The sequence below is a fragment of the Bombus huntii genome, chromosome 1 (assembly GCF_024542735.1).
Source record: "Bombus huntii isolate Logan2020A chromosome 1, iyBomHunt1.1, whole genome shotgun sequence".
Lineage (NCBI taxonomy): Eukaryota > Metazoa > Arthropoda > Insecta > Hymenoptera > Apidae > Bombus > Bombus huntii.
The window spans coordinates 25,616,756-25,642,550 of NC_066238.1; the positions used below are offsets into that span (position 1 = coordinate 25,616,756).

At 35.5% G+C, this 25,795-nt stretch overlaps 2 protein-coding genes across 3 annotated transcripts in view; both read right to left on the reverse strand.

The window, feature by feature from the left end:
- The window catches only part of LOC126866841 (dnaJ homolog subfamily C member 8), a 131,870-nt gene that overhangs the window by 49,226 nt on the left and 56,849 nt on the right, over positions 1–25,795 (reverse strand). The window contains exon 1 of one of the 2 annotated variants that reach the window (XM_050620822.1): positions 22,658–22,675. The exons of the other annotated variant lie outside the window; for it this stretch is intronic. Coding sequence (XP_050476779.1) covers positions 22,658–22,660 — 3 coding nt within the window. The 5' untranslated portion in view covers positions 22,661–22,675. Of the gene's footprint in view, positions 1–22,657; positions 22,676–25,795 lie in introns of those variants that run through there. 2 annotated transcript variants of the gene reach the window in all.
- The window catches only part of LOC126866713 (uncharacterized), a 497,548-nt gene continuing 491,338 nt past the window's right edge, over positions 19,586–25,795 (reverse strand). Inside the window, exon 8 of the transcript XR_007690037.1 lies at positions 19,586–22,582. The gene's annotated coding sequence lies outside the window, so the exon portion shown is untranslated. The remainder of the gene's footprint in view (positions 22,583–25,795) is intronic.

The window sequence follows — 25,795 nt, forward strand, 5'->3', positions numbered from 1 at the left end:
TTTCCGAAGCTTTATTCCCAAATTTTCACAAGTAATGAAACCCCTGTACGCACTTACCTCGAGTAACAAGAATATACCTTGGACGGATAGGCACGAACAGATAAGACAAAAGGTAATTTCCGTTCTGACTGACGCGCCGGTGCTAATGATATTTGATCCCAATTACCCCATAGAATTACATACGGACGCTAGCTCGGAAGGATATGGAGCCATCCTAATGCACAGGGTCGAAGGGAAAAGTCGAGTAGTGGAGTATTACAGCAAAAGGACTAGCCCTGCGGAATCTAGGTATCATTCCTACGAATTGGAAACGTTAGCAGTTGTAAACGCCGTCAAGCACTTCCGTCATTATTTACACGGACGAGAATTCCTCGTTGTCACCGATTGCAACTCCCTTAATGCATCCAGTAGTAAGGTACACTTGAACGACAGGGTTTACAGATGGTGGGCTTACCTGCAAACTTTTACCTTTGACATTAGGTACCGGGAAGGTAAACGGATGGCCCACGTAGATTTCTTTTCGCGAAATCCCGTAGACTTGGATCGCAGTACGTTCAGCAAAATCGTAGAGAAAGAAATTAACCTAACCGAAATCTCCGACGATTGGCTACTGGCGGAACAACGTCGCGACCCACAAATTTCCGAGATCGTCGACAAATTACAGAACGAAGGGCTCGCGGAAGACGTCGCGAATACGTATGAGTTACGGTCCGGCACCCTTCATCGTAAAATACAGAGAAAAGGTAGAACTCTCTGCCTGCCCATCGTTCCGAGAGGGTTTAGGTGGTCTGTTATTAACCATGTGCACCAGTCCATTATGCACTTAGGTTGGGATAAAACGCTTGAGAAACTGTACGAGTATTACTGGTTCGAAGGAATGGCGAAGTATGTTCGCAAATTCGTAGAGAACTGTCATGCTTGTCGAGTTTCAAAGGCAAGTTCGGGTAGAGTACAAGCCGAACTACACCCCATACCTAAGACCAGTATACCTTGGCATACGGTTCATATGGACATAACGGGCAAACTAAGCGGTAAAAACGATTCGAAGGAATACGTCATTGTGTTGGTCGACGCCTTCACCAAGTTCGTATACTTGCACCATACCCGTAAGTTAGACTCCATTAACACCATTAAAGCGCTTAAGTCCGCTATATTTTTGTTCGGCAGTCCCTGCCGGATAATAGCGGATCAGGGAAGATGTTTTACGGGCAAAGAATTTCGAGACTTTTGTCAAGATAAACACATTAAACTCCATTTAATTGCGACCGGAGCTAGTAGGGCCAACGGGCAGGTAGAGCGTATTATGAGTACGCTAAAAAACATGTTCACAACAATAGAAACCACCGGGCGGTCCTGGCAAGACGCGATCGGGGAAATACAACTGGCCTTAAATTGTACCACCAACCGCTTGACTAAGTCAAGCCCGTTGGAACTACTGATCGGTAAAACAGCGAGACCCTACGGCTTATCCCTACCCGACAGTATCGAAGAAAGAGAGGTAAATATCTCCCATGTAAGACAGCAGGCGATAAAGAATATAGAAGCAAGCGCCAAATACGATAAGGATAGGTTCGACAAAAACAAAGCTAAAATAGTTAGGTTCAACCTTGGCGATTTCGTGTTACGTAAAAACGAGGAAAGAAACCAGACGAAGTTAGATCCGAAATTCAGGGGTCCATTCGTAATAGCCGAGATTTTGGAAGGAGATAGATATACCCTAAAAACCTTAGACGGCAAACGATCATATAAGGACAGACACGACAGACTGAGAAAAATGCCAGAAGGTTGCGTCCCTGCTGAATTAGACGTCTGCGGTGATGACAACGGCGGTGATAATAACGATGCAAGTACACTGACCTCAGAGGATCATTAACACTGCGTTGTGGTCATAGTAGTACACCGAGTGGTTTTATGTGTTTTTGTTGTAACCCGTTGAGAGGGTTGATGTGTTTTTGTTGTAACCCGTTGAGAGGGTTGATGTGTTTTTGTTGTAACCCGTTGAGAGGGTTGATGTGTTTTTGTTGTAACCCGTTGAGAGGGTTGATGTGTTTTTGTTGTAACCCGTTGAGTGGGTTGATGTACTTTTTGTTGTAACCCGTTGAGTGGGGTTACGTGCTTTTGTTGTAACCCGTTGAGTGGGCTTACGTGCTTTCTGGGTGTAATGCACCCAACGTGGCAATATGATCCAACAAACTGAGGTTCACCGGTGTACGAAATCGAAAATGATCTGTTGTGTCATTACGGTCTGACTGGCGACTCACAGAACGCACCTAACACTTTGAATACAAATTATAACATTACAAATTCCTATTCTCTTTTATTTTTCCGTTGTCAAACCTCCGAACGAAACTTTGTTATTGCACTGGACCCTTGACTTACTTGGACATTTAGCTAAATCGCAAATAATGTCAGTTGTATCGAATCTAATGTAAGAAATACGATATTTTAGTTACACACGAGGACGTGTGATAGTCAGGATGGCCGTGTCGGAGATGAAAGAACACCGGAGCCTTTGGAATTTTGGATAACCCCGCAACATTGTAACCTAGAGTCTACTATAGCTGTAATTGAACAATTGTAGTTATTCAACCCGATTGTAATTATTCGAGAATTGTGATAATGAGCTTGGGCTCGAGGCGACAGTCAGTCGCCGAACGTAGCCGCGGTCACGGGATGAACGCTTTGCCTGACAGAGGTATGAAGTAATTCTATAGCTCTCCTTAAAAGAAATATTTGTGGCGACACGCGACAGTAAACATTCCAACGGTTTCTGTCCCGTGGCTCGCCACGTGCAGACCCTATTCTTCGAGTAAGATGATTGCCAGATGTCGATGCGTCTCCGCAGTACATGTTCGGCTAGCCCGAGGGCCCGTTATAAATCTTAAGGTTTAGTTAACTAAAGTCCTTCAAACAGACAAACAGTCTTTGTCCCAACTACGGGAAGATAGGGGAGACATATTTTTCAACGAGCGGCGTCTCCCACTAGCAACTTTCCCTCGAGGGCGGCTAGCATCCTTTTCTAACCACCGATATGGAGATTAACCAATTAGCAGCAACACTTTCTGAACGAAGGCTTTTCTCGACGAATCCGATGATCTCGTATCCTTAGACACACCCCGTTATAGTTTTCCTGTGTGGCATCATCGGGACGGGAAAGGCATTCTCGCTCGCGATCTCATCGATCCAAGAGTAACGCCTTCGCGATCAGTGATCATTCTCAGACTTAGACTTTGTGACTACGTTCTGTTGTCATCCCGTTGACCGCGGATTCGTTATTGAGCCCGAGAGCATCGTCACTAGTGTCGCGAGTGCCGAACCGCCGTGATCAATTGTTAAGACTGTAATAATTCTATCATTGTAATAAACTACGCCTGTGTGTACCGTATCAATGGCTAATCCTCGAGAAGATTCATTTGACGCCCACAACCCCATTCCCAGTGCCGACCCGACATATATATATAGGGGCTTATATCTTCCAAACGCATGATTTCCCGAAGTTTAAATTTCATATTTCAGATACAGCCAAAAAATTCTACCAAATGTTCAAATCGGGCAAATTGTGAATGTGAACAACTAAATAAAAAAAAAAAAAAAATATTTCATATCTATTGCCTCGTCCAACGATGCTCACCAAATTTCATCTCGGTCGGTCAGCGGTACCTTTAGGAATAATATTCTTTTTTGTATATTCTATACTTTTCAAGAATAAAGTAGTTCATAATTTGAAAAAAGATATTTTGAGAGATACAAACGTAAGGAAAATATGAAGAAAATAGCAGATATAATAATGAAATTCATAGCTTTAAATCTTCTTTGAGTTACACTGTTAAAGGATTAAGTAATAGTCGAATTGATTTTGACTAGATAGTCATGATTAAATATAAATAATTGTGATTAAATAAATTGTCATGTGAGAGAACATTTTATAATTTGCTAAATTTAGTACAAATAGATTTAGCACAATAGATTTATTCTACAGTAAAATACAGTGAATTATTGAAATAAATTATATAGTTCTTAGAAATCAATTACAAATGATAATTTACAAATCTATATGTACATATATACATCTATATATTCTTTTAAAAATACTATGTATATAATGTTTTACAGCAACTTACTTGATGTTCCTTCATCCTTTACATCCTGAACGATTCTCCGGACACTCTGTGTGAATTTGCCCATGAGATTCGTGCCTGCTAAAAAATATTAACAAACAATTACTTAGAGAAGTATAAATAAAGATGTTAGAAAATTTATCGATGCTGTATGTATAACATTGTGCTTTAGTAAGTTATTAATTAATAGAACAATAAATGTATTTATTATCAGTGAAACTGATCTCAGTGCATTGTGACTTCTTTATAATATTTATGAATATGAGTACCATTAATGAGTGATGAAGGAAGAATTTCTTTTATAGAATAAAAGAGATTTGATCTTGGAAGGATTAAAAGAAAGATGAGGTATATCTATTAATTATTAATTTATTAATTATTAATTTTTAAATATCAACCTATATGGTTGTTACATTCATTTTGATTCTATATATTAGAGTTGGTTTTTATATCAGTGTTAGCATTAGAAAGACAAATGGTTTATTTTTTGCTTATTGCGCTATTTGCATATTGCATATTCAGAAGGTAAACGTTTTCGTCAGAAGCAAAGATGTGTGTCGATGTATGTTTATGTTGGATGCCATAAAATGCGATAGGACAAGAGAGTGAATAAAGCTTCTTAGTTATACAATAGAGAAGGATCGCCAAGGTGGACCCTTAAAGGCATTTAAAGCTCTCCCGGCAGGTAATCTATTGTCTGTAGGACAATATTTAAGGGGGGGCTAAGGTTAATTAGTACACAAATAAGGCATGTTTTTGTGAATTATTTATGACGACACAGTTAAAATCTCTTTATTAAAACCAATAGTGCATTAAAGTATGGCATTCGAAGAATATTGTATAAAATTTTCACGGAGAAATATTACAAAATACGGCAATGGCAGCAATTATTCGGACGTGACAGAAATTCCTCGGGGTAACTTTCGACCGGTCAGATCGCTAGAATTAGCTACCTTAACAATCGGAAGTATCCGTGTTTGCGACACGTTCGACTATTGAGAACACAATGGAAATGGAAAATTAGAGGCATTGTTAACATTACTAGAACCGTCCTAAGTGCTAATATCTCGACTCAGAGATAATATCTAGTTTCTGAAAGCTGGTGTCATAAATCATAATTGTCTTCATAAATTTTCTATTTTCTATAGTTTATTTGATTGATTTATTTAATGTTGCTTAATTGTATACTGTTAAAATGAATGAAGCTATGGATTATATGGAAAATAAATAAAGTTTGTAAATAAAAGAGTCCTGAAGGATACAGTTTATCCCTACATTTTATACCACCCGTTTAACGTATTTGCGTAGTTAATCTGTGCTTGCATTTACGAGCATTAGGACAATATAATTTGGGTTCGTGAATTTGGCTGCATGCCAATATGGAGGGTAGCGTAATGTCGACGTAAACTCATGCCATAAATCCGAACAATAATCTTCTTCAACGAATGGTCATGGGAATTTATCCGTTATATGATTACTTTTATTCAACGAGACATTAGCAATTTGCAATGTTTAATAAATTTTACCATTTTTTATTAACGTAGATTATTATATAAAAATTGAGTTTAGAAAAATGAAAATATTTCAAGTAATTGAGTTAAGTTTCAAGTAATTGAGTATGAAAAATATATTTGAATTAGAATAATTTAATACTTTTTTCTACAATAGATATAAATGAAGTACATATTATGCTTATACTAGATACACGATAAAAAGTATAATTTATGTATTTCTAAATATCCTTGTTTGAAATGTTGTCCGTCGCAATAAACTTGTTGCAATATTTTTTTCTAATAATATTTTAATATATTTCACAAATAGTAATTAAAATGCACAATATTGTATGTAAAATACGTATAAATTATTTTACATTGTTCGTTGTATATGATTTCCAACATTCTGCTTCCAATCTAAATGTAAACAAATTTACTAGAGAGGATTAGCATTGGAGTAACTAATATAACGAAGCATGTCTAAAAAAATAAAAAATATATTCATTTAAATACATATAAAACAGTAGCAAAGGAATATATTATAGAAATACAAAAAAATGTAATTAAACATATGTCGGAGATGAAAGAACACCGGAGCCTTTGGAATTTTGGATAATCCCGCAATCAATTGTAATCTAGAGTCTACCATAGCTGTAATTAAACAATTGTAGTTATTCAATTCGATTGTAGTTGTTCGAGACTTGTGATAGTGAGCTTGACCCTATTCTTCGAGTAAGATGATTGCCAGATGTCGATGCGTTTCCGCAGTACATGTGCAGCTTTCCCTCGAGAGCGGCTAGCATCTTTTTCTAATCACCGATATGGAGATTGACCAATTGGCAGCAACGTCAATTTCCCTCACCTTCCGAACGAAGGCTTTCCTCCACGAATCCGAGGATCTCGTGTCCTTAGACACACCCCATATAGTTTTCCTCTGTGGCATCATCGGCACGGAAAGTCGCTCCCTCTTGCGATCTCATCCACGAAAAGAGTAACGCCTTACGATCACTAAATATTAAGCGTTTTATTAACAAAGAGTGAGACTTAGATTTTGTGAGCACGTACATCTATCATCCCGCTGACCGCGGATTCGTTATCGAACCTAAGGCCATTGTCACTAGTGTAGCGAGCGCCTAATCGCCGTGGTTGATTGTCAAGTCTGTGGTATCCATACTTGTGTTAATAAACCGTACCTTTGTTATACCATAACGATGGCTAATTTCAATAAAGATTCATCGAACACCCACAACCCTATCCACAACGCTACACCGACACATGCATTAGGTTGTCCGAAAAGTTTCTTTCGTTTGATAAAGTGATCATAGATGAACAACAATTTCTGTTTTATATTATTTTATAAAGCAAGGGAATACTGCAAAGAAGATGGAGAAAAAAGATGCAGACTATGTAGAAGGAAAGAAGAAGACCTGAGACATGTAATAGAAGAATGCGAAATAACGGGAGGAACAAAGGACATAGGAAAAACGGTAAATGAGATTAGAGAAGGTTTAACAGAACTGAAAGCAATAATAGAGAAGAGAAGGGCATACGACAGGAAGGAAGCACAGCAAGAAGGCTAAAGCCCAAAGTTGCAATAGTTTTTAGTCATTAGTTGTTAATTTGTAGTTTCTCGTTTTAGTTTTTAGAGATAGAATAATTAAGGGAGTGCAATAGAATAGAGTGGACAAGAAGGGAGGTAGACATATAAGAAGAGAAATGGACATAAGAGATGTAAAACCGAAAGTTCGTCCAAAGCCGAAAGGCACGGACTAAGCAATAATAAATAAAAATATTATTTTATTGAATTAGGTATGATCCATTTCGTTCTATTCCTATTATTATGTTCGTGCACAATTCAATAAACTAATATAAAACAAAAAACATTGTGCGACTATTATTCCCTTATAAAACGAAAGCATAAAACGTAATAAAATATGCATGGTATTCCATTCCCACCATATTTAATATTTATCCTTAAGTAAAGATAAAAGTTCATTAAATATGCAAAAAGAAGAAGAAGAAAAAAAATGAGGACCTAAGAGTTTCTCTTTATGTCCTCTATTTGTCGAGCAAGCAGGGTGCAGCGTCAAAGATAGAAGCATCACGTAGAGGTCCCGCTGTGAAATTCAATATCCATATCCAAACTCTGGAAGGTGCAACAGGGGACCAATTCTGGATGACAGCCCTCACGATTTCGCGATGGGACAGCATAACGCCAATTCACCGATGCCATGTTCTTGCTTCAAAATGTCTACTCGTTTCTGCGTAGCCTCTCTTCGAAATAATCTGCTCGCAAAAACCAAAGCTAAACAAGCGACGGATTAGACGCTAGTCGAAACGTGTCAACGAGTGACATTTGATTTTATCTTAATGCGCCTGTTTAGGACATAAAATGTGGAAAAAATGGAAAAAAATTATTTTTTTTTAAGGGGGGTAAGGTTAATTCATACAAAAAAAGGCATGTTTTTGTGAATTATTTGTGACGACACAGTTAAAAATCTCTTTATTAAAACCAATAGTACATTAAAGTATGACATTCGAAGAATATTGTATAAAATTTTCACGGAAAAATATTAAAAAATACGGCAATGGCAGCAATTATTAGGACGTGTATCGGAAAAAGGTATAATTGCCGTGCCCCTCATAACTTGGTGCTGGATCATCCGAAATCAAAAAAACAAAGTTCATTCGTTAGGTAATAGTTTTCTACAGGTAACGCTAGGAGAGTTTTTCGAAATTTCAATTTTTCACTTTTTTGGAACACTTTGAATGGAAAATTAGCCGCAAATTTTCGCAAAATCGGCTAACTCAAAGTGCTCCAAAAAAGTGAAAAATTGAAATTTCGAAAAACCCTCCTAGCGTTACTTGGGCGAAACTGTTACCTACCTGATTTTTTTACTTCAGATGATCCAGCTCCAAGTTATGAGCAACTCTACTTTTTCCGAGACACGTCCTTATAATTGCTGCCATTGCCGTATTTTTTAATATTTCTCCGTGAAAATTTTATACAATATTATTCGAATGTCATAAGTTAATGCACCATTGGTTTTAATAAAGAGATTTTAACTGTGTCGTCACAAATAATTCATAAAAACATGCCCTATTTTGTACGAATTAACCTTACCCCCCCCCCCCCCCCATAAAGAGAAAGTAAGAATTAAGAAGAAAGAGTTGTAGCGGCGCTTGACAGTAAAGACTCCAACGATTTCTGTCTATAATACATGTTTAGCTAGCCCAAACAAATCTTAAGATTTAATTAACTGGTCTTTCAAACAAACAAATAGTCTTTGTTCTGACTACGGGGAGGTAGGGGAAATCTATTTTTCTCACAAACGACGCTTCCCACTAGCAACTTTCACTCAAGAGCGGCTAGCACCCTCCTCTAACCACCACAATGGAAATTGACCAATTAGCAGCAATGACAACTTCCCTCACTTTCCGAACGACGATTTTTCTCCACCAATCCGACGATTTCGTGCCCTTGGACACACCCCATCGTAGTTTTCCTTTTCAGGGTCACCGTGACGGAGGGACACTCTCTCTCGTACGCTCTCATCAACGAGTTAAGTGACGTCTTTGCGATCCGTGAATATTTCACGTCTTAACATATAGTCCAACTTAGACTGTCTAACTTAGCAGTTAGTTGTCAAATCGGTTGTGTCCATACTTGTGTTAATAAACTCTATCTTCATTGTAACACAACGATGGCTAGTTCCAGTGGAGATTCATCAAGCGCCCATAGCTCTAATCCCAACGCCAACCCGACATCAGAAGAGGGACCAGTGCCGGTTATAACATTGCAAGAGCATATGATTATGGTGCGCGATTTTATTCACACGCTGGCGTGGATACAGAGTGCGAAATCTATAAATCTAATGCTACCACATTTTGACCCCGAAATCGCGGGCGCTGATCCAGCCGCATGGTGCGCAGCTGCTAATCAGCTTATGAAGGACAACCCTCTACAAGACAGCGCGCCAATTTCTGCTTTAAAAAATGCTCTAAAAGGTTCTGCAGCGCATTGGTTTACGCAGATAGTGAATGGCGAAGAGCTTACCTGGCCGACGTTTATGGAACTTTTTACTACGCGTTTTGGTGGTAAAGAAACAGCAACCTCGGCGGTAATGAGTATATCCAGAGAAAAACCACAGAAGGACGAAAACATGGCAGCTTACATCGCTCCTCTCCGCTCCCACGTGCAGGCGAAGTGTGAAAATTTAACTAAAGAAGAAATACTTAACGCTATGATTCATTGTCAAGTGAGCGCACAAGATCAGCCCACTGAACGAATAGCACTTGAAAAGGATATCGAGACCGAGGACGAATTTCTAAATAATACATCAATTGGTCCCGAAGCCAAATGATACAGGCTACCTGACTCGCGGAATAAGTGCTTTTACTGTGAGAGAGTAAAGACCGAGAAATGGAAATGGAAATGGCGGCGTCTAGAAAGAAGCGAACCAGCTACATCGGTCAGGATGTTGTGCTTCAAGTGTCATAGGGTAGATCATATCTCGCTTAATTGTCCGTTACTGGGGGAAAAAAACTATGATTCCAATAACGAACATCGAGCCGACACCTGAATGGTGGAGTTTCCTACTGGTAAATTAAGTCACCTGGGTGAGTCGTTCTCATTCCATTTCGATTCTGGAGCCGAATGCTCATTAATTAAAGAGTCTGTAGCCCCGAAATTTTCTGGCAAAAAAGCTACTAATATACTAGTAATGCGAGGAATAGGAAATACTTGTGTTGAAAGTACATCTCAGATATTGTCCACTGTATGTATTAACGGTTTTGAATTAGAGAAAACTTTTCATGTACTTCTTGATACCTACTTAAGATACGATATCATCATTGGTCGTGAAATTTTAAGTCAAGGTGTTGACGTAAATATTACGCGAAACAGCCTCGTTATTTATAAGTCAAAGACAATTAATGACTGTAGCAAAACCGCGGACGACGAGATCGATATTAACGAGGTCGACACAGATGTAATCGGTAATGATAAAGATCGATTAATTTCTATTCTCAAAAAATTGAAAGATTCGTCCATTGCGGGGTCCTCGCGTATTCGCATAAGTACGGGGGAGTTAGAAATAAGTTTAATAGATTCTAACATTACCGTCCAAAGAAACCCTTATAATCTTAGCGAGGAAGGGTGGAGAATTGTGCGTGAAAGGATAAACGAAATAATTGAAGCTAAAATTATAAGGCCTAGTAGTTCACCATTCGCGAGCCCTATGTTATTCGTGACGAAAGTGGACGGCTCAGATAGATTGTGTGTAGATTTTCGAGAACTAAATAGAAATACGGTCGCGGATCAGTACCATCTCCCTCTTGAAGCGGATCAGATCGCGAGGCTGCAGAAGGCGAGATACTTTATTACCCTAGATATGGCCGGAGGGTCTCACCAAATTCCCATTCATCCTAATTCGATGCAGTATACAGCGTTCGTTACGCTCGACGGACAATATGAGTACATGATGATGCCATTTGGATTGAAAAATGCATCGTCCGTTTTTCAGAGGGCCATCCTCAATGCCTTAGGCGACCTCGCTTATTCATACGTTGTTGTTTACTTTGATGAAGTCTTAATCATTGCCGACTCGATAGATCAAGCTTTAGAAAGATTGGACACCGTATTAAGTATCCTCGTAAAAGCCGGATTTTCTTTTAGTTTTTTTAAATGCTCTTTTCTAAAGACGTCGTTACACTATTGCGGATATGTAATTGGTAACGGAGAAGTTCGTCCCAGCCTGGGTAAAACACAAGCCTTGAGTTTTTTACCCGCGCCAACGACCGTCGCACAGCTGAAGCAGTTCATAGTTTTAGTCTCTTACTTTCAAGATTTCATCCCTAAATATAAACGGATAATGAAACCCCTGTATGACCTTATTTCGAATAATAAAAACATAACTTGGACGGAAAAGCATGAAAAAATATGGCAAAAAGTAATTTCCGTCCTGACTGGCGCGTCGGCGTTAATAACACTCGATCCCAAATACCCGATCGAACTACATACTGACGCTAGTTCGAAGGGATATGGGGCCATTTTGATGCACAAAGTTAAAGGTACAAATAGAGTGATAGAATATTGCAGTAAAAGAACTAGCCCTGAGGAATCTATGTATTCCTCGTATGAATTAGAGACGTTGGCGGTTGTAAACGCCGTCAAACATTTTCGGCACTATCTACGTGGACGACAATTTCTTGTCGTCACTGATTGTAGTTCCCTGAAGGAAAGCATTAGTAGAGTATATTTAATTGAAAAGGTTCACAGGTGGTGGGCTTACCTACAAACTTTTACCTTTGACATTATGTTTCGAGAAGGCAAAAAAATGGCCCACGTAGACTTCTTTTCGCGGAACCCCGTAGAATTGGATCATCGTAGGATAAAAAATGTTACAAAAAAACAAACCAATTTTACCGAAATCTCGGAAGGTTGGTAGCGGAATAAACCCTATCTTCCTTATACCACAGCGATAGTTAATTCCAGGATGGAGATTATTTGTTGATCACATGTTAATTGTTATGTTATATGTTATGTTTGTTAATAAATTGTTGTTCGTTAAACATCAAGAGTAGTTCCTTGAATACACTATCAATTTAAACACTATCACTATTCAGGTTATCATAGGTATCAAGTCTTGTAACCGTGATATATGACAAATAATCAATATTTATTTCCTATAAAAAGTCAAAAGTGCTGTATATGTTTTTTTGTATCTGATACCAATAATGCAGGAAGCATTCAGATTAAACAGATTATTAATTTCTAAATCATTGATGTAAGAATTGAATATAACCGCGTCAAAGGTGTCAAGCATCTGTAAGGTGCTGACAATGAAGTCCAGATCGGGTGTGACTGCCAACGCCCTGGCCGCACTGAATGCACTCGTTCCCGTTAGATTTTCCCGTAAAATTTTCACGGAGAAATATTAAAAAATACGGCAATGACAGCAATTATTCGGACGTGTCTCGGAAAAAAGTATAATTGCCGTGCCCCTCATAACTTGGTGCTGGATCATCTGAAATCAAAAAGTTAAAGTTCATTCGTTAGGTAACAGTTTCGCCCAAGTAACGCTAGGAGGGTTTTTCGAAATTTCAATTTTTCACTTTTTTGGAGCACTTTGAAGGGAAAATTAGCCGCAAATTTTCGCAAAATCGGCTAACTCAAAGTGTTCCAAAAAAGTGAAAAATTGAAATTTCGAAAAACCCTCCTAGCGTTACCTGGGCGAAACTGTTACCTACCTGATTTTTTTACTTCAGATGATCCAGCACCAAGTTATGAGCAATTCTACTTTTTTCCGAGACACGTCCGAATAATTGCTGCCATTGCCGTATTTTTTAATATTTCTCCGTGAAAATTTTATACAATATTCTTCGAATATCATACGTTAATGTACCATTGGTTTTAATAAAGAGATTTTAACTGTGTCGTCACAAATAATTCACAAAGACATGCCTTATTTTGTACGAATTAACCTTACCCTCCCGCCCCCCTCCCCCCTTAATTCTTTTGTCCTAAGCCTCTCCAGATTTTCGCCTTCATCTCGATCACGCTTTGTTTTTGGTATGATCCCCGAACCTCGCTTCTCCGTGGACCTTTCACCATTTGCTGACTCTTTGAGATTTGGTTGTCCAGCATTACACGCTCGATTTAGCCTGGCAACCAATACTGACCTTGCACCAGATATTGGTAGATTCATGTGCGCAAGCTTGTTTCTTAATTCTTCCAGCGTTAGATTTTCCTCACTTGAAAATTGTTCCCCTTTACAATTTGCCATCTTAGTCTTTTCAATAATGTCCTTTGAATACACACGATATTATTATCAACGGCTAACGATATTGTCTTTTATCCCACCGCTCACCGATAAAAAACAATAAAAAATTTTAGAATAATAGAATAATAGAAATAATAAAAGAATAATAGAAATAGAACAAAATGGATCATACAAAATATGGACAAAACAAAAAATGTTGTGCATCTATTATTTCTTTATAAAACGAAAGAAACTTCTGGGACAACCTAATAACAGAGAATGAAATTTCAGAAAATGGATTCAGAAAATCGAGTAAATAAGTCATTTAAAATTTTATAGTATTTTATTAACAAAGCTTAACAACCAATAAACAAGTGAAGTTTTATAGCGGTAACAAAGATGTATTACAGGGAAATTAAAATCGTACATTCGATATGTACTGTAGCATAAAATTCTGTTCAAATCAATGGACTAAGATCGTTTTTAAAACTACTTGTACACGTAACTACTCGCTATTTTCCACCAGGAAACACAGAACGCATAAATAGGAAGATGTAAACACTAGTACAACACTATAACATCTAGCATACATTACATTTTAACTAATCTAGCATGATGTCTATTAGTTAGTCGTGTACTAGTGAACACCAGTTCATACATAAAAGCATTTTCTTTAAATGTTATCTATAAGGGCCAGTCCGTTTAAGGAACGCTATTACAAACACACAATTTCCTTGTAACATTTTACTTGCTTATTAACATACGTCACATTCATCGGATATCTAGTTACATGAATTGCAAACTAATAGTTTTACTTACACACATCAACATTATGCGATTCGTCGGCTATTCTCGTTTTTTCTAACTCTACCTTTTTTCAAGAATCTTAACGTCCTTTACAGTATTAAAAGTTTTTTTTTTTTGGAAAAGTAATATATATATATATTAATGTATATATTTAAATGTATATAAATATATATACATTTGTATTAAATGCCATTAATAACTATAATTTTTATTAATAAATATATATATATATACGTATATCAATATATTAGAAATAATATATCAAAATTTGACACGCAAAGATTTAATGCAAAATTGTGTTTAAATGAAAAGATTTTTGACTATTTTTTTATAATAGTTTGTATTCTGTACATTAAAGTTTAACAACGATTAGCAGCATTATAATTTGACGTTAAGATTCTGTTTTTTTTAACGAAGCGGTTATTAAAACATCAAAAACTTTAGTTCTCAACACGAAACAGTCAGGACATCGACGTTTTTCTTTAACGAGAAGTAGTATATATATAGTTTGCATTAAACGCATCATTTATGCATATATTGATAATGAACGTTGATTTCCTTAATTCTTTAAACATAATTTGTGTACAGTCAGATATTTCATGTTCATATATTATGATCAGACATAAAGAATTTTAATAGAAATAAAAGCCAGTGTTAAATAAGAACAGACGCGTGTGTGTATAAATTCATCAAGTACATGACATAATTTACAATTGATCAACGTGAGCATTGTACTCTAACTGTACTTCAATAAATTACCATACACATAATAATGGAACTGATAAAAATCTAAACGATATCATACATGATTATGGTATAGCTATACACTATGCATTCCTAAATAATTCCACTTTGCAATTCTACCGTAACGAACATACAAACATCACAACAGCTTATCTCCCTTTTTCATGTTACCACAAGTGATTATATGTATATTATAAATTCTACACGGACTAGCGATTAATGGTATCAATGATCGAAGTTCGAGAAACATTTGTGAATTGCTTGCGACGTTGAAACGTACGCGCTTAATAAACTTCACATATTGATCTGAAAATCTATATTTCGTTAACTATTGACTGCGAAGATTGCACGATATAAATCATAACAGACGACCTATGTGTATAATCTTATATGTATAATGTGTTCTCTCAGTCGATCTAGCCTGGTGATTGAGTTATTAATTTACGTGTAGTCTGTTCATTAAATCGCACATTTTACAATGAAGTACACAATGCTGGCTGTACTAATAATACCTTGACATCTCTTGCTCTACGCTAGTATGTATTCTAATAGTGCGTAAAACGAATTATTTTGTTTAGGGCAACTTATCATAGTTATAATATAATTGTGAGTAAAAATACGAAAACCTATGATCACGTACTAATGATTATGAAATTATAAAATACTATATCTTCAAATTCTTTACGACTCCTTTTTGTTTTTTGAGATGGACTGTGACTCCACAATTTCGTTCAGAATACGAAAGTATTTAAAGACATTCACACAATCGGATCTAAAACGTGCGAAATAATTCAATTCGCGGCATCGTACATTATATCAGAAAATATCACGAAGATATTAGAATTCTTTTATAGGGACATACGATGATCGTTCAATATTGAACCTTCAGCAACGAATCGTTTGCTTGTAAACGTTTGCATCGTTTCACAGCTTGTACGCTAAACGAATAGTCTCAGTGAAGGTCCTCCTCAAGATTTTCTCTAACTTCCTTATGAAGTTCCTGTCAAAATATATATATTTATATTTATTTTTTTTATCCGTAAAAATTTACGTCTATGTAACTTATCGATATGCACCCAGAAGCTTATCGTAATAAAGCGAATATGTATACATATTCTCTATCTACTTACAGAAATACATCGTTTAGATGCGTACATGAAACGTGTGTCATAGAGCGTACGATTACTGGTTATAGACATACAGATTGGTCGAATTTTCATTGATAGATTCCATAAACATACACTTATCAAGAACGCGAGATAAAGTTTCGAAAATTGAATTCTTACTCAAAGCCATAAATTTCATTTGCCATTCGATTATTGTACACTTATGTATATTGAATCAGTGGATAATGGTCCTTTGATTTCGTAATTGATCTTCATGTACCTTATTGATCTTAAACTTGCCGATGTTATTTTTGGAATAAACTTAGTATTTTTACAATATGACATGTGCTGAACATTTTCAATCATTATGTGCCGATTTGTATAAAAACATGTACATACATAGATTGATGCAAATCTAGTTTCTTTTAGATCGTACAAATTTTATTACTTTACGGCCATATTGCTATTAGAGTAGGAGGGATAAAGATTAAAAAGGTGCTCCTTTGTATATTTATCGTGTTTTATACGTATAGAAATATCGTATCTTTAAAGGTTTAAAGACCTCTCTTAATAGCATTCCATGAGAAACCAAAGCACCATTGAATGTTATATATTTCTATAGGACATTAACACGGTTATTACGTCTACCATGTACACACTCTTAAACACATTAGGTAGATCTCTCGTATCAGACATCCGTATGTGTATGTTCATAGTAATTATACTTATATCATTGATAGTTTTTTTCGCTGGAGTGAGTCCCGGTTTTCGCACACTTCAATAACTTATTTTCAATATCTTTTCCAATAAATAACGAATTTTACTAAATATCTTCATTACTGAAAATAGTTTTAATTACTGAAATTAAAATAGATTTTATTTTATATAGGGTAGTTGGTAACTGGTGGTGCAAACGGAAAGGGGGTGATTCTACGCGAAAAAAGAAGTCGAAAATATAGAATAACAATTTTTCGTTTGAGGCTTTGTTTTCGAGAAAATCGACTTTGAATTTTCGCTTGGTACGCGTGCACTTTATCACGTCTCGTTATAACGGATCTCACTGTAGATCGTTGTCTCGATGGAAAAATTAAAAAAAAGAAAAAAATAAAAAAAAAAATTTTCATTCTATATTTTCGACTTCTTTTTTCGCTTAGAATCACTCCCCTTCCGCTTGTACTACCAGTTACCAACCACCCTGTATACAACAAATAATTTAATTTATATGCATTATGCATAGGTAAAAGTTTCTGTTTTATATAGTCATAAAAAATTTTTACGCACAATTAACGATCAGTCCAGCAAAATAAAACTACGTCAACATTATTACGTACAATACACTATATAAAAATTTTACAGTAACACTCGCAAATATATATGTATACGCCATTGCATAACGTCATATTCGCACTTACGCACACGTATAAACTTTCAAAATCTATTTGGCACTCTCCTAGTTTCATTAAAACAGCGAGCGCACTTGCTATATTCATCAATTCAAAGACATTGCATCGAGTATAGCTTTACTCCTTCGCTACATGTAGTTCCGCTTTATACTATACCTTAAGTTCTCCTTAATATTATGCGATCATTGGTCTAAGAAGGTATTTTGTTTTACATAAAAGATATGAATTATGTCGCGATTATATTATCTCAAGGTAATCGTAGATGCATCTGAATATACATAGAGTAATTATAAATATAATTTAACCAGTCAACGTTTCAGAAACAAAGTTTAATAATGAACTTGTATAGACTATGTAACGTGTACATTTCGTGGTGATTCTTCAGTTAACTTTGGTCTTTATATTAACGTCAAGAATATAATATAGTCAATTAACATTGCATAAATAATGTTCGCGATTTTTTCTAAATTTTGATCTTTAAGTATTCAGGTTCTTTTTTGATTTATAGCGCAAGTAAATATTTGATTATGTGCTAATGTATTTGCAAGAATAACTAAATAATTTAAAGAAAGGGTTAAGTATATATGCTAGATAACGAAATTAGGAAATATTAATGGAAAATAAATTGGAAATTATTAAGCTGCAGCGTAGTTTTTTGTGTCGAAATTTCTTCAAATATTGTACGTTTCTTTATACATATACATAGATCATAGAAGAAGACAAATATCTACGACAAAAGCGCTATTCTAGAAACTCAATAGCTACAGTATGTATGTATTCCTCTTTTACGTAGATTTGCTGAATGCAGACAAATAAATTTCAATCCGTCTTCTTTATAATTTTATACGATATAATCTTGCGCATGATTGATATTTGATATAATTTTTGAAATTTCCATTTCCAATATACCTTAATATTAATATTTGTATAAATTTCATTCGAAGCTTCTCAAGTTTGATTCATTGCAAAATTTCTTGTGCATTTCGGCGAAAAAAAAGTATATTACAATGCAAAATTATCATGAAATTTGTAAAAATTAAAGTACTGTTCGTGTAAGCTCATTATTTAGGGTCGCTTAAATTTTATTTTGTACGTGTTACTTTTGATATCAATAAACTGAAGGCGATCGGTGTGATAGAAAAGAACACCGTTCGAAAAATATTTTATTCCCTGCAAAATTTGATTCGCATAAGTATCGTAAGTTTCATTTTGTTTTCAGATATGAATCAATTTGAAGAGGAATGTGCATTACGAGATCATAAATTACCTTTTCGATATTAATCATCAAGTATGTCATTTGACCGCTTAATCATCATTTTAGTTTCTGTATATGCCTGTACCCAGCATTTCTCTGAACTGATCCGTTATTTTCTTTGTTTGTAACAGGCTTTTGATTGGGATATAAGAATCATTTTAAACATACAAGGGAAGGGATTATGGGTCACTAGGCATCGACATACATTGAAAAGGATCCACGTTTTGATAATAGATCGTCTTGTCGTCTCAATGTCTGTCGTGCATTACATATACGTGCATTTTGATTTCGAGCTGTCAGCCATTGGTTTTTTTCTTACACATTACTTACGTAGTAGATGATTCGTATTTTTGTTTCTTTTACGACTAGATTTTAACGATTTAAACGCTCAGTATAGATTTTTCCAAGGCTGTTATGTGTTCCACTTGAAATGTAAATCAATATCACAATAATGTGTATTAAAATAAATGTAATATCGTGATATAATGTGTTTACAAAGAGTGGACAATAGAGATGTTAATCAGACAGAAAAAGACGATTGTTGTTCAACCTGAACTATTCACGCCAAACGTACAGAAAACAGCGCAATCCACACTCTCTCGGCAACGCCACTCGCAACCTCTGTCTCCGCTCAGCTCGCACTCGGCTCCTCGACTCGCACTCTGCTTTTCGACTAACTCTCTGGTCGTTGCCGCATTCTGTTGTCTTTTTCCTAGGCCCACCGCACACGTGTTCTGCAGGCGCTCGTGGCCAGGGTCACGTAGGTCTTTTCCACGAAACTATGCACTTGAAAAGACCGATGACACATTGATGGGCCCGACGACGCCTCGGCTCTCGCGACATTGTTCATAGTTCGCCCGATATTTCTTAGGCCTTTCGTCCACGATACTACATAAATATTCCATTCCGAGAAGTACTTATTTTAAATATTATGCAAACTATGATTATTTATATATATGAAATATTGCAGATGTTCGTCGGAGAGTTTTGATAAATTTAAGTAATTGAAATTTTGATATCAAATTATGATATATTCCGCGAATTTTTCTCGTAAACGGACGTTTACAGAAATTCGTTTGATTATCTAGTTTATAATTTATACATTTAAATCGTAAGTCCGCCATAATTCATTATTAGATTTTTAAATATTAAGATAACGTAGTAAAACTTTTTATAGTTTATATATTCGTATTATATTAGTTTTTGCTATCATTTCATGCACCGTTGCTTATTCTAATAGCGTGATAGATGAATCGATTAATTATATTCCACAATCAATTTAAGCTTTCATAAGCTTTCATGAAGCAAGCGAATGAAAAATAAATAACGTCATAGAATTTATGGTATTTTATTAACTATGTACGCCGAAACTTCTCAGTTTTTCATGTCTATTCATTTTTTTCAATTTATTAAAATTTATTTTTTAATTAAAAATTGAAAAATTTGGTGGAAAGTTAATCTTTTCAGCCGAGTTAATTCATATAACGTTTGTGTCAAGTTATGTTAATACACGAACTCGAATATTTTTCATGAATTATAGCGAATACGATATTTTATTGATTTAACAGTTTTTATAAAAACTATAGTGCATCATATAATTATGTTAGTAGATAAACATATCTTGCTTACATACATACATATGTACTTCGCTACCAAAGGAATATAAGATGAATCGACGTTACGTAGAACAATGGATAATTTTATAATTCCTGAAGATGTAGAGGTTGACTAAAGTGAAATATTTTATTTCAATTTGTTGTAAAAGTACGCACGTGTGTCTGTTTATATCATGTAGGTGCTTTTATATTTATATTGTATATATGTAAATGTGATAATGATGAGATATGTTTATTACGTCAAATTTCTTAAAGAATACATCCTCTTCTTTCTACGTTATTATACAATAACGTAAATGTGTATGATCTATGGTTAGCACTGTTTCACCCAAGATATACAAAGCAGTCATTGCGTTTTAATTGAAGTCGAATGTGAATACAGCACATACATCGTGTAGTTTTTCAACTGATGATGAAAAGAAGTTCGTACAGGATATTATAAGTGAACTGCTTTCTGCACGAAGTAAAGATATTGATAGCAATTTTTCCACTTTCACTAGACGGAAAAATTATGTTTTTATATCAAGTATATGTTTCAAGATAAATAAATTTTAACTCTGTTAGGCATTTTTCTTTTAGGAGTTTAAGAAATATTTTATGTGTATAATGTTACATATCTAAACAATTGATAAATAAAGCATAGATACAACAAAATACAAGGGTATAGAATCATTTGTTTCATAAAATAGAAAAGATTATTCCTGCAGAATTTAAAATTTTACGAAAGTAAAAGACGAGAAGAAATTTGAGAACCATGATAGAAGTGAAAGACAAATCCTTCGTATTGAACTTTTAATGACTTATTCTTTTTCAAATGACTTCCAGTATGAGATTTAAAAAATCGCTATTTAAGTGTTGAATATGCACGAATAAAGCGAAATCAAGTTTGTTAATATCTATCGAGGATACAAAATTACTTGATAAATTAGTGCAAATTAATATCTCGCACTATGATATATCCTCCTATAGTACCGCTAATAATTTTATGGTTGGTACGATATTAAACTTCAATAAACTCTATAGAAAAAATTATAACATAAAATAATGGATACAATAAATTTTTCTCTGTGCAACATCACCATCAACATCATCCTGTGTTACATCGGTTGCGGTTACACCATCGCGTACGACAACGATTATTAATGAGTTAATGATGTTATACCTAAATATCTAGTTCCCACCGTAGTCGAAGCAAAATGTTTCTGTATTACGAAAAAGAGTGTCATCATTCGCAAAGCGATATTTGACGCAGAATAAATATATTCCTCTTACTAAATTGCTACCGTTTGTCCTGTTCGTAGGTAAAGAGAGGTCTCCTTTGTTCAACAAACTCTTATTAAGTTGACAATGCTTAATGACGGCATCGAGTAGCAGAAAGCAGAGTGTTGCATTTTACACTTAATCACTTAAATCATTTTTTTATTTTGATAAGCACATGCACGCGCATACGATATAATTTGCATACAAAGATACACAACACTCGACAACATCTTATAAATCTAACATTTCTCAGGATTTTCTCCATTATGAAGTGCCTTAACAGAAATTTTACACCACGTTTACACAACGTTTACGTATGAAACGTACTGGTGTAATTTTTGTATTTTGTGTTTCAACGTGCAAGCGGCTATTCCGATCGTAATCAGAAACTAAGATGATCAATTTTATTTCTTCCCTATGTTGGAATTAGTTGTTCTTGTAGTACTTGGCGCTCCTGTCGAAATATATCTTTATTTCTTTCTATATTTTGATGAATTTTCACATTAAAGAATCCTTTTGATAATTATCTTATTTTTCAGATCGAAAAGACGAAATTTTAGAATCACAACAAGCAAATAATTTTACATAATTTCATTTTTCATGAATTATCCTCTTCTCTCTTGAAATACTAATAAGTTATTTTATAATTCTAAAAATTCTTTATTCAATAAAAATGCAACAAAAATTAATTTCTGCATTTGTATTGTTATTTATTGTCGCCAAGTAGCAGATCTCTCGTGATACCATAAAATACCACGAAAAATACTATACTAAAAGCATCATTCCAACATACGGAGAATCTTCAAAGGAATGTTCGTTTAATTATATATTTTTTTATAAAATCTATCTTCTGTTCCTTTTCCCCTCACAACTCAATGTCATATTTCCTTACTTTGCATTCACGCATATTTTCTTCGGGCATTCAATTAACAAACATGATTCCAATTAGCGTACACACAAGGTGATGTATAGTTTCTTGTAAATATGTACCGGCTGAATATCATCAGACGAAACGTGCTATAAACACAGATATGTAGATCTTTATAGAGACCGTAAGTGTGAAATAAAACAGAATTTGCGGTAATTAGCCACCATGAATGGAGAAGTGAAAGTCTTGCTCAGGCTTGTTTCTGGTACACCCCCTTCACCAACGTTCACGCTAAGATCCTTTTTACAAGGTCATACGTGGCGAGCGGTGGAGGGGGTCTGGCCGCTATGCTTGGTCCACCTCGTGACAAACTTCCATATAGTCTGGATTATGCATTATATCCTTTATCATGTCCTTTAAGATCGGATAACGGGGAAAGATTGGATACACTTTTGAGCTATTGTATTCCTCCTGTGGGAGACAGAGCATTAGTATTATTAACATAAGGTAGGTCATGGTCTATGACAAAATAGTGAGTAATTGTAAATTGGTAAATGAAAAAATTAAAGAATTCATGACAAAAACAATTTCTGTACACGTTTATTTTTCTCCATGACAGCGAAAGATTGCTCTAGCATTTTTAATTTCTGTTCAATACAATTTAATTTTTTAAACAAAATATTCATAATTATACAGGGTGGTTGGTAACTGGTGGTACAAGCGGAAAGGGGGTGATTTTACGCGAAAAAAGAAGTCGAAAATATGGAATGAAAAACTTTTTTTAATTTTTTTTTTTTTTTTAATTCTTTCATCGAGACAACGATCAAACAGTGAGATCCGTTAAAACGTACCGCACGCGTACCGAGCGAAAATTCACAGTCGATTTTCTCGAAAACAAAGCCTCAAACGAAAAATTGTTATTCTATATTTTCGACTTCTTTTTTCGCGTAGAATCACCTCCTTTCCGCTTGTACCACCAGTTACCAACCACCCTGTATAATAATATGTACAATATACACAATTCCTGAGTGAGTGCATTTATAATCATATCGCAGAAAAACTATACCTATTTAATTATAACCATAAAGACCTCGTGACGAAGGTTTTTATAGAACTGGTTAATTTTCATTTGATAGTTAAAGTATAGATTATTTTTTATAACATTAATTCCACCCTGTTGTGAGTTTGCGTTATTATCTAAGAAGTAAACAAATTTTACAAGTATTGTTTTTATTATCAACCCTCTTAATTGTATTGGATCTGTCATTTGCTTGGTAAGGAAAAGTTCGATAATTTCAATTTGGAAAGAATTAATGAACATCGTGATTATATTTTTATATCTAGAATAACTATTAGATTATTATCAATGTTATCACATTGAATATTTTATTTTATATTATAAAGTGAAAAGGCAGATAAAGAGGCCCTTTACCACTATGTGATAACTAAATTTATATAAGAAATTTATATAAGAAACCTTTCATATGGTTCATAATATTATAATATTGTGGATGTTTATGCATTAGAATCAGTGTAAATATATTAAAAATTGAACAAGGATAGGTATATGAGGTTGCTAATGACCGTGGAAAGCAACATTAAAACGAGAAAAACAAAAAGTAGAGAAAAACAAAAGTCATGAGTTAGAGGTCAATTCAAATCATGTTTCCTTGCGTCATGACGTCATGGGAGGGCCCTTTACAGCCTCAGTTCGATGGACCGTACAAGGTCATCAAACGCCTCAAAAAAAATTACATTATTAGAATAAACGATCGCGACGTAACGGTTTCCATAGATCGTTTAAAACCGGCGTTCGGCGTCCCAGATGATAGTGAAGAAAAGACCGCCGAACCTCGGGACATACTTATTCCGGTGAAGCAAGAGAATGCGCGCGAGGAAAACAGCGTAGACAACGGTAGAACATCGGAAGAAAACACTAGAAATAGGTATGTTACGATGTATGGACGTAGAGTTCGTTTTCCCGACCGATTCCAGGCAGGTCTCGATTAGGCGTCTTAATATGTCGGATAGGCGTAAAAATTGTAAAATAGCGACGACAAACTCGACGAAGAGAAACTCCGTAGATACTCTAAAAAAATTTTTTTAACGTAAACGTTATCACTGGAAGGGGGGTAATGTAGCCGCACGCGAGTAGGACAAATTCAAATCCTGTTGTTGTTTTGTTTCGGAGTATCATTACCGTTAGATCATAGGTATTGCAAGAAGTAATGAACTCTGAGCAAAATAATGTCGCCGCTACTTTCAACCGTCAAACGCAGTCGAGTTCAAACTTTTCGACTGTCCCCCGACCAGTATAAAAAAACAAATGAAATGACGAGCAAAGAAGTTCAGCAATCACAGTATAAGCATACAGACGCATCAGACGTATATACGGAGTTTCTTGAGACTGCGCGTTTTTATTTTCGCGAAAGTTATTGTATCTGGACTTGTGCTTAGTGTGTCAATTAATTTTATAGACAATATATTTATTTTAAATAAATTGCTCACAAACAGTAACCTGTATTTCGTGATGTCTGATAAGATCAATCCTCTACATATCGTCTGGCTTCGGGGCCAGTTGATGTATTACTTGTCGAAGATGCCGGCCTCTTCGTGAGATCGAGATCTCTCATTTCTCTTAGCAATTGGTCCTTGGTCTTGATATCCTTTTCAAGTGCTATTTGTTTAATGCGCTGATCTCGTGCGCTCAAGTGACAAAGAATGATAGCGATGATTACTTCTTCCTTAGTTACATTTTGCCACTTCGCCTCCAGGAGGGAGCGGAGACGAATTAAGTAAGCTGCCATGTTTTCGCCCTTCTGTGGTTTTTCTCTGGATATACTCATTAATGTCGAGGTTGCTGTTTCTTTACCACCAAAACGCGTAGTAAAAAGTTCCATAAACATCGGCCAGGTAAGCGCTTTGCCATTCACAATCTGCGTAAACCAATACGCTGCAGAACCTTTTAGAGCATTTTTTAAAGCAGAAATTAGCGCGCTGTCTTGTAGAGGGTTGTCCTTCATAAGCTGATTAGCAGCTGCGCACCATGCGGCTGGATCAGCGCCCGCGATTTCGGGGTCAAAATGTGGTAGCATTAGATTTATAGATTTCGCACTCTGTATCCACGCCAGCGTGTGAATAAAATCGCGCACCATAATCATATGCTCTTGCAATGTTATAACCGGCACTGGTCCCTCTTCTGATGTCGGGTTGGCGTTGGGATTAGAGCTATGGGCGCTTGATGAATCTCCACTGGAACTAGCCATCGTTGTGTTACAATGAAGATAGAGTTTATTAACACAAGTATGGACACAACCGATTTGACAACTAACTGCTAAGTTAGACAGTCTAAGTTGGACTAT